The sequence below is a fragment of the Sinocyclocheilus grahami genome, unplaced genomic scaffold, assembly GCF_001515645.1.
Source record: "Sinocyclocheilus grahami isolate Dianchi unplaced genomic scaffold, SAMN03320097.WGS_v1.1 scaffold46.1, whole genome shotgun sequence".
In the NCBI taxonomy this organism is placed as follows: domain Eukaryota; kingdom Metazoa; phylum Chordata; class Actinopteri; order Cypriniformes; family Cyprinidae; genus Sinocyclocheilus; species Sinocyclocheilus grahami.
Genome location: NW_015505225.1, coordinates 1,474,173 through 1,484,282, shown reverse-complemented (window position 1 = coordinate 1,484,282; position 10,110 = coordinate 1,474,173). Strand labels below are relative to the sequence as shown.

Genomic DNA, 10,110 nt, shown 5'->3' with positions numbered 1-10,110 from the left:
CCCCCCACACACACACACACACACACACAAAAAACAAACAAAAAAAAACCTTTTCAGGATGATCTAGCTAATCTGCAGGAACTGGAGTTTATTCAATCTTTCTATCAAAAAATGTCTCTGTAGGGATTCTATTCCTACAGCTATTTTCTATATTTATTTATATTTTCCTACGAGTGGCACATCTCTGCCCCATCATACTGTCTATGCTTTGTTTTGCATACCAGGACAAAACTTTGAGGTCCCTCAACATCCGGGCCAAGAAACAGCGACTGCTTCAGCACCCGTTTCAGTGTTTGTGCTTCTGTGACTTTGTTCATTTGTTCCAGAGTACACAATGTCCCTTGAGCAAAATCCAACAACAAGAGCGGGTGGAAGGCACCAGGTGGGGTTGGACTGGCAAGCGGACATTATGCCCTTTCACAGCGAGACCTGTCGTGGAACTGCCACGCACAACGTAGAGTTGACTAGGCTGCAATCTGTCACCCAAGATTCATCTCGTCATCTCTGCGCTTTCGTCTCTACTGCAGCACGGCGGCTCTCCGCACCCCTCCTCCTTCAGACTGACAGAACCAGAGCAGCTATCTTCAGCTGGAAACGCTCCATTTCCCACAAACCACCCATGCAAGTGACAGCGGTGATGCAGGCAGTGACCCTGCAGAGTTCAGGCTGAGCAGCTGACACATTAAGACTGAGAGCCAGCCAAAATGACGACAAGCCTCTCCGGCTGCCGCCCGTCCCACACGGGCCGTTGTGGCCGCGGGACAATGCCTGTCCATGAGCTGTTATCTCAATTTCCACCTTGCTAATACTAAGCAGTGAAAACAGCCTCGATCCACACCTGCACTAAATCTATGCATGACATTAAAGCGTGTGCTCTAAGGTGGTATGGGTTTACATATTATAATTTTTAGTTTAATCCGCACAGACTCAGCAGACTATCAGGATAATGTCTCACACAGGATCTTAAAAGAAACAGTTCACCTAAAAATTCACAAACTGTCATTATCTACTCACTCTGTTCCAAAACTGAATGCAGCTACGCTATGTGACACAAAAAGGAATACTTCTGGGGGAATCTACATATCTTTAACAGTAGCGTGACCTTTGTGTAAAGATTCTTCAAAAAATCAATAAATAAATACAATTGTTTTGTTTTACAGAACAAAGAAAGTTATACAGGTTTGAAATGACATGAGGGTGAAAGATGAATTTAAATTTTTCGTGGTACTCTGGTGGCAGATGGTGACTTTTAAAGGGGTGGTTGATTGTGATTTTCACTTTTTTATAACGTTAGTTAGTGTGTAATGTTGCCGTTTGAGCATAAACAATATCTGCAAAGTTAGGAAGCGTAAATATCTATTCATATATGAATCGCGATTCTGTCTTCTAACGATTCTAATGGATTCACAAGTTTCAAAATCAATGTTCTAAAGCAGTGGTTCTCAATACTGTTCCTCGCGTTCCCCTGCTCCACACACGCTCTGCATCTCTCTCTCTCTCAGCTCAGCTCCAACAATGAACTGTTCCATTTATACACTTATTTTCACATAGCTATGAGAAGCGTTATACATTGCCGTGAGTGCATTTGCCATACTGTATTAAAGCTTTAATCAGGATAAAACGTATATTAAAAGCTAACATAAGCAGTAGCATTTAAATCACAACACACTGGGCCAGCTAATCAATCAGAGCCCATTGCACATAGGGACAGAGCGGTGTGGAATAAAGGTAAATTATGTAAAAAAAAAAATTATAATGCATTTTTTTAAAAACGAAGCATTAACATGCACCCCATAAACACAACCAAGCCTAGAAAAAAAAAAGCAGTGAACCACCCCTTTAAAGGGTTAGTTCACCCCAAAATGAAAATTCTGTCATTAATTACTCGCCCTCATGTCGTTCCAAACCCGTAAGACCTTCGTTCATCTTCAGAACACAAATGAAGATATTTTGATGGAATCTGAGAGCTTTCAGAGCCTGCATAGACAGCAACGCAATTGTAATGTTCCCAGGTCCAGAAACATAGTAAGGACATCTGTAAAACTGTCCATGTGACATCAGTGGCTCAACTTCAATTTTGCAAAGCTACGAGAATACTTTTTGTGTGATAATACAAATTAATTTGCGCCAATACTTATGAGTACACTAACATATAGATGGTCTTTCAGGGGGATTTTAAGGGAGCAGTGTGCACATTTTACACCACCAGTAGCTCCATATGAAACTGCAAAAAAAGGATGCTTTCAAAAATGTTTTTGCCATTAGTAGAATAAACCTTCTCTAAACTCACACCAATGGTCAAGACAATGTAACAAACACAGAGACACTCCAACAACGCAATGCCACAGAACCACACATATATCAAAAGAACCTATGAATGGCTTATGCATTGTATCTGCACATAAAGCTGAGATAGGACCAATTATTTTAAATGACACTCATTATCTTTAAGGTCAGAAACACTATCATTATATATCATTATATAGAATCATTATTGAGATCAAAAATAAGAAATGCACATCTATTTATAAATCACAACTAAAGCAGTGCAGATAATAACAGTAATGCAAGGTCAGGTCTGCATCAGTAAAGCCAAGATACAATATGTCTCTGATGCCATCTGGAGCCAAAGCAGAGTAATTCTACATACACAAGCCCCAGATCTACACAAACTACACAAACACTCTGCATTTTACAACAGTTGTCATTATTCCAGTGCGATTAATAAATTATTATACTCCACTAAGAATATGAATTATGCATGCATCTAATAATGTCTATATAATACATATAAATAATATGCTGAGAAATTCAGAATAAACTCTTTCAAAATGTATTCACTCAGCAAAATCGAACAGAGAAGAGCAACTGAAGATGTGAGTGACAGAGATGCAACACGTCAATACAGAATCTAGTGATGGTGTGTTTCTCCTCTATGTTAAAGGTGAAATCTCCTCCTTGCTCCTCTTGACCTGACCTCGGTGAATGTGAAAAATCCAGAGCCAAACAAACCAGTTTAGCTGGATCAACATAAATGCAACAACAGTGTTCGCTGACATGTTTCTTACATGTTTGTCATTTTGGTTGGGCGTTGAGATGTGACTCAAACATACAGTAAAAGTCAGGCAGATGACACTTCAGTCAATAAATTAGAAAATAGTTGAAGTGTCTATGTCTTATCACAGCTAATTGTGCAGAAACAAAAATAAGTGGCACACTGTGGCATATTAAAAAAAATATTGTTTGTTTGAGAATCACAACCAGCTGCAACTGAAGATGTGAGTGACAGAGATGCAACACGTCAATACAGAATCTAGTGATGGTGTGTTTCTCCTCTATGTTAAAGGTGAAATCTCCTCCTTGCTCCTCCTGACCTGACCTCGGTGAATGTGAAAAATCCAGAGCCAAACAAACCAGTTTAGCTGGATCAACATAAATGCAACAACAGTGTTCGCTGACATGTTTCTTACATGTTTGTCATTTTGGTTGGGCGTTGAGATGTGACTCAAACATACAGTAAAAGTCAGGCAGATGACACTTCAGTCAATAAATTAGAAAATAGTTGAAGTGTCTATGTCTTATCACAGCTAATTGTGCAGAAACAAAAATAAGTGGCACACTGTGGCATATTAAAAAAAATATTGTTTGTTTGAGAATCACAACCAGCTGAAACCACAACACACTGGGTCGAGTTTGAGGCGGGACTATCTGATTGGCTGACCAATGGCAGATGGGGCGAGTGTTCAAGCAACTTGTCTAGATATTCTTCTAATCTGTTTGGTGACGTTAATGACACACTTCATCTACAAATCATGGCTGCACATTCATAAAAGGCATGAAATTCATAACACATTTAATTTCTGAAACATGATGGTTCGAGTAAAAGAACGGAGGATGGACATTTTATCCATCCTCATTTGACTGGATCTCAGATGTTTAACTATAATATTACTAGTTATCATTTTAGCCTGGCCACTCAGACTTATGTCAACAGGGGAGAGAAAAAATTATTACATTGATAAAATGATTGGTTTTTAAGAAATAATTTATTTGAAATAATGATGAATTTGTCCGATTTTGATTACATGTTGTCTTTAAATGTAAATATTAGAGATGCCAATCAATTAACAGTAAAGAGTTTAATCAAATCAATTACACTACCCTTAATAATCAAATTAACTGCATATATCAATATTTGCTGAGAAAAGCGATTCAATGTTTAAATTAAAATAATTAGATTAACCACTTCCCTACATCTACATTCATCAAATGGGGCTGATGTTTAAGCATAAATCAACAAGATGGGATACAGTGATCAGTGTTTTTAAATTAGTTTTCACATATAATACACTTTAAATTAACCAAACCCAGTTCAGTTAGAGTGAACCAGAAAGGCAACCAGCTACAAGTGACTTTTTATGGCATTCACAATGCAAGTGGACAAAAAGAGCCCAAATAAACCATATATTGTATGATGAAAGCTACAGTTCTTTGATCATTTGGGGTGTTCATATATGCATGTTATATCAGCCTTTTATATAGTTATATAGACCACTTTGAGTGCTCAGATGAACTAATGCATCAAACGTTCAAAGTAGTTCAACTTTGTAAAACGTATCTCAAGATCCTTGCAATCCCCTGTAGCCTCACTGTTTCTGAACACAAATGCTTTTATTTTTGATAACTAATTATACAACCTTAAAGGCGCAATAGGTGATTGTCTTCAGAAACATTTTTTGTTATGCTGGTTGAAAGTCTCTTCACATCCCGATAGCAATCATTAAGTTAAGTGGTCTAAACTTATTAATATGTATTTATATATTCTGTGGAAGGCATAGGACCAAGAAATGTTCCTCCAATCAAAACGCTCGATTTTCCTACCTGCATATCAACATATGTATTTGCATACCTCTGCGCACACTGTTCGCGTTGATGACGTATCACGTACGCTGTGCAGACAGAGCGAGAATGGCAGCCAAACATCAACAACCTGACCTTCCTTCCTGGTATTTACTAACTGTACTATAAAGTTTTCTCACCGGTGAATGACACATGTTGTATTGTAGTAATGTTGTCTCTGGTCATCTGATCGGTTCGCGTTCGTGTGTTCAGGGGGCATGGCTTTGGACAGTGATTTATAGGGAGGGAGGGACGTTCGCTTTCAGTGCTATCAGGCTAAATTTTCCAATATCTCCTACTGCACCTTTAATGCATCAAACTGCCAGCCCTTGTAAATAAATCAATAATGCTATTAAATCCATCATGTTTTTTCAAAACCCCATTTGCCCTCTCCTGTAATTATCTGCCAGCTGAAACACATTCATAGCTTATGGGATATCATTTGATCTGTGTATCGGGAACAACACAAACAACTGATTGCTTGAGCTGCAAACCACATTTCTAAAAACATCTTCTGAAGCGGTTTAAACACGCATCCAATCCTGAAGGCATCCAAAAAGGGCCCTTCCTGGATTAAAGGGGGCTGGGATCCTCTCTGGTGCGAATAGGATGCGAGAGAGTGCGTATGCATGTGTATGGGGAGATTTGTCTGTGCTTCTGTCTCATGAATCACTCCTGCGCACACAGGCCTGTAGAGTGGGCGTCAGTGATCACAGTTCACGGTTACGTAAGTCCTCCCAGCGCCTGCTGGAGCTGCTGTAGCAAACCATCTGCCACTCAGTCTCCTTCAATGGAGCCATTGCCGGTGTGTCTACAGCACTCTGTCCTTTTAAAGGAATAGTTTGCCCAACTCTGTCATTATTTACTCACCCTCGTGTCAGTACAAATCCATTCGCTGTCATTTCTTCTGTTTTCATGCCACACAATGACAACTCAGAGATCACATCATGCTCTAAAATAGCAAAATGGCCCATACCATGCATATGCTACATTCCAAGTCCTAGCTTTGTGCAAGGACAAGATCACATTTAAAGGGATAGTTTAACCACAAACGAAAATTCTGTCATTATTTACTAACACTCATGTTATTCCAAACCTATAAGACTTTAAGACTTACGGTTTTGGAACAACATGAGGGTGAGTAAATGATGACAACGTTCCTTTTTGAGTGCTCTATCCCTTCAAGTTGTTTTCCCTTGTGATCTTTTCCTTTGCCAAAGCTTTTGTCTAGATTCAAAAATACTGTGTTGACACTAAAGGGATAGATCACCCCAAAATTTTAATTCTGTCATCATTTACACACTCATGTTGTTCCAAAGTCGCAATGAGTTTCTTTCTTCTGCTAAGCACAGAAGATGATAATATGAGGAAAGTGGATAACCAAACAGTTGGCGGTACCCACTGACTTCCATAGTATTTATTCCGTACTATGGGAGTCAACGGTTATCTTCTTTTGTAGTCAGCAGAAGGAAACTCATATGGGTTTGGAACAACATGAAGGTATGTAAACAATGACAGAATTTACATTTTTGGGTGAACTATCACTTTAATTGTTGTTGCATGGAAAAGAGCTGCCAAAAGATTCTTCAAAGTTTCTACTTTGTGTTCCAGAGAAAAAAAACAGTATACAGGTTTAGAGTGCGAGGTAAATAACTATCCATTTAAATTCTCACTAAATAGGTTCTGAAAGAGCACAAACTGTAAGTTAACACAGTGGAGCTGCATGGTTTTGTTTTTACCTTGGCTTTCTTCATACGATTCATCACATTCCCAAGGTCCTCCATGTCGATGACGGAGCCACGCGACTTCTCTTCCTCAGCGGAGGACTCTGCATCACTGCTGGACTCCATCAGCTCCTCCTAAAATCCAAACAGAGCTGTAAGCTTTGGGGGGCACATCTACATTATACCCAACCCATGAAAACATCTACATGGAGAAAGAACTGGAGAAATGTTTTCCATTCAGATATTTCAGCAGTTATTATTCATGTCCCATACTTTTGTCAACTGAACCAGAGATGGCAATCATTTGTGATTTAATGATTCTTTTGAGTCAGTTCTTTCTTTCCATTGAATTGACTAACGGGTTTGCAAAACTCTGAAATAATTCACATTTGTACGGACCGCTCTCTCACACGATCATCCGAAGCAATTTCTCATTCACTAAAGCCAACAGTATCAAGACACTTAAGACAACAGAGAGCAAAGAGCATGGGATGAAGTAGATAATCTACTTCAATTGAAACAAACGTCCACTTTTTGAGACACAACAGCGTTATGCTGTATCATGTCAATATGAAGCTATTCACACCAAGTGGTGTTGTGCTCTCTCACTCTGCTTTTCAATTGTTGGATTTGGTTGGATCAAAATTGGGATGTAATATACTATACCATACTACTAGGTGTATCTAGGTTAGCAAGGGTGCTCTGGGTGGTGGTTTACTGTGGTCTCTAGATAAGGCTCAGCTCCCACCTTCTCTGGATTTGTGGGAAAATTGCAAGTTTGATTGCTTAGAGAGAAGGGATGTGCACCACGACTAATTTCATAAATATTTAAATAGAAATGTATTGACTAATGTATCCGTTTTTATCTCTAAAGTATCTGACTAATTGACTAGTCTAACATACACCCATTAGACTAAGATCTATTTGAAATCGCTTCATAATCTATGAATCAAAGAGTCAAATTCCATATTGAATGCAGCTGCAATATTACATATACATGCAACAAAATCACAAGAAGTATATTCTATTCGATAGGATATTGATATAGGATCTTTTATTGTCTGCTGGCAGAGAATGAATTTGCATATATATGCACATATATATGCACAAATAGAGTGTCTGTGTGAAACACTGAAACGGCAAGTTTTTCCCAGCGTCTACTAGTAGCATATCATTTAGCCTAGTCGACTAGTCTTCTTTTTTCACAAAACAGGTGCTGGTTCCAGAGTCAGGCCCCATGAGAAACTGAGCACTTTCACTGTCGAAAATATGGTTCGGTCACAGATAAATGTATCTTATGAAGGCTTATATAGATGCTAAATGAAATTATTCAGGATGTTAAAATATACTAGTCAACATTTGAAGTGGATCAAAACCTTTCATCCAAGTTGTCCTAAAACCAAAATGCATTCTTGTCTTAGGACAACTTTAATGAACTTTTATGATCCACTTCAAATGTTGACTACCCCAAATGTTGATTGTTCTAATCTTTCGTGACTACCTCCATCTAAAATAAAATATTAACAAATATCATGTATGAATTGACAGCTAAGGATTTTATTACTTAGAACCTCTGACACTTGAATAAAAAAAAGCTGAATTAAATGACTTTGGATATTAAAATGCATTTTTTGAAAGACTTCTACAAGGCAGCGATATGCTATGTTTAAATTAGCAAGTTCTGAAAGCATTGAGTTCAAATCCAGAGCTAGTTCAGTGTGAAAGGGGGAAAAGTTTTGATTTCATGTGCCTTTCAGGTTATTAGACGTTATTATTTAAACCACTCAAAGGAGCTTAACTTCATTGGAACGATGTTGCCTATAAGTGTTTGAGTAAAGAATATGAGAGGGACATCATTTCCTCTGAAGTCAGTAATGTCACCCCCGCTGTTCAGATCCTATTTACAGAGTGCAGCACAGACTGCAGGGGAACAATCTGCTCTCGGGATGTGCAGAGCGAGAGCTGTTACCATGACTACATGTGTTCAAAGAGAGGAGGGCTGGCTTGCCTCAGAGTTGTTCTTCTCAGTGTGCGACTGGCTGTCCTCTGCCTCCTCCTTATGTTTCTTCTTATTCTTGCAGCTGCCGCTCTTGCACTTGCCAGAGCAGGCTTTCTTCTCGCCCTTGGCCAGGGCCTGCAGCCGGTTCAAGAACTTCGTTTTCCAGGCATGGAAGTCGGCCTGCACGCTGCCATGCCGGCTCTTCACAACGTTGCAGTCGCCTTCTCCTCTGGTCATGATCCGGGCAGCGCTCAGCATCCACAGCCACTTATCTATGTTCTTACTGACCTGGATACAGAAAATATATTTGGCGTAAGATTCAACACAGTCCCATCAAAAATGGAGTGAAAAATGAAGGCGTGTCTCACAGTGTTGTAATGGCCGACATAAACAGAGTTCCCCAGCCCAAAGACGGCATATCTCATTCCCTTCAGGAAGGTTTTCCCATATCGGAAGTCCGTGGAGGCTTCCTCAAGCCATTTACAGAACCATTCGGTGCTCTCAGTGGGCTGCCCGTCTGTGTATGTGGCCACCAGGAACACACAGACCATCTTGCTTGTGCACTAGAGAACAAATTATATGTGAGCATTAAGAAATATTTAACATGGTACTCACGGAAGCAGCTCTCTACTAAGAGCACTAAACGTGTGAAACGTCTGGATCTTTTTTCACTAAAATCAAAAGAAAAAAAACAAACTTTTGATTTTGTGGTAAAATATGACCCAGATGTTTATTGACCGATTGTGTTACTCACCCAAACTGTTATTAATATTTAAAACAGAGCAAACATCATGAATAAACCATGCTATAGCATTTATAAACAGGGTTGTCGTCGTTAACTATAAACATAAAAAAACTGTTACTTAAAATGAAAAAATAAATAAATAAAATAAATTCTAAAAAAGTAAACTTTTTTTTTTGCAAAAAAATAAATAAATAAAAATTAAAAACTATAGAGAAATACTAAACATTAATACATTAAAGGGAGACAACCTAATTCAAAACATTACCAAAAACTACAATTGTATATCAATGATACTGAATAATAGTGCTGCTTATAACACTGTATAAATGCAGAGAGGAACAAAACTCAGGTCTTTTAGACTGTGCTGTGACTGTCCTGTGACAAATAGATTTGTCTCAGCTTTGCTCTGATTGAAAATTGTGAGAACAGACAAATTTAAATTCTATCAAAACATTACTCATTCAAAGCATTTTTTCAGTTTTGGTGTTTATGTAGTTTTGCGTTCTGCCCTTGCCTGGTAGTACAGAAGTAATTTAAGGAAACGAAAAAATGTAATTATATTACTTTGCTCTTAATACTCTTGGAGTTTTAATATTTAAGCTCTGGTGAAATAAAAGGCTGGTAAATCATTTTTACATCCATTTTACAAGTATTATGATTACCTGTCAGCCAGAGGATCTATACTCCCTGTAAATGTTATCGTGGTAAGTGGTAATTGAAAGATATGAAGCTCATAGTAATTC

At 38.5% G+C, this 10,110-nt stretch overlaps 1 protein-coding gene across 1 annotated transcript in view; it reads right to left on the bottom strand.

Moving 5' to 3' along the window:
* tyw1 (tRNA-yW synthesizing protein 1 homolog (S. cerevisiae)) overlaps window positions 1–10,110 on the bottom strand; it is a 72,457-nt gene that overhangs the window by 60,549 nt on the left and 1,798 nt on the right. The window contains exons 5-7 of the mRNA XM_016268552.1: window positions 8,991–9,185; window positions 8,632–8,910; window positions 6,639–6,758 (exon numbers count right to left, since the gene is read on the bottom strand). Of these exons, the coding sequence (XP_016124038.1) occupies window positions 6,639–6,758; window positions 8,632–8,910; window positions 8,991–9,185 (594 nt within the window). The remainder of the gene's footprint in view (window positions 1–6,638; window positions 6,759–8,631; window positions 8,911–8,990; window positions 9,186–10,110) is intronic.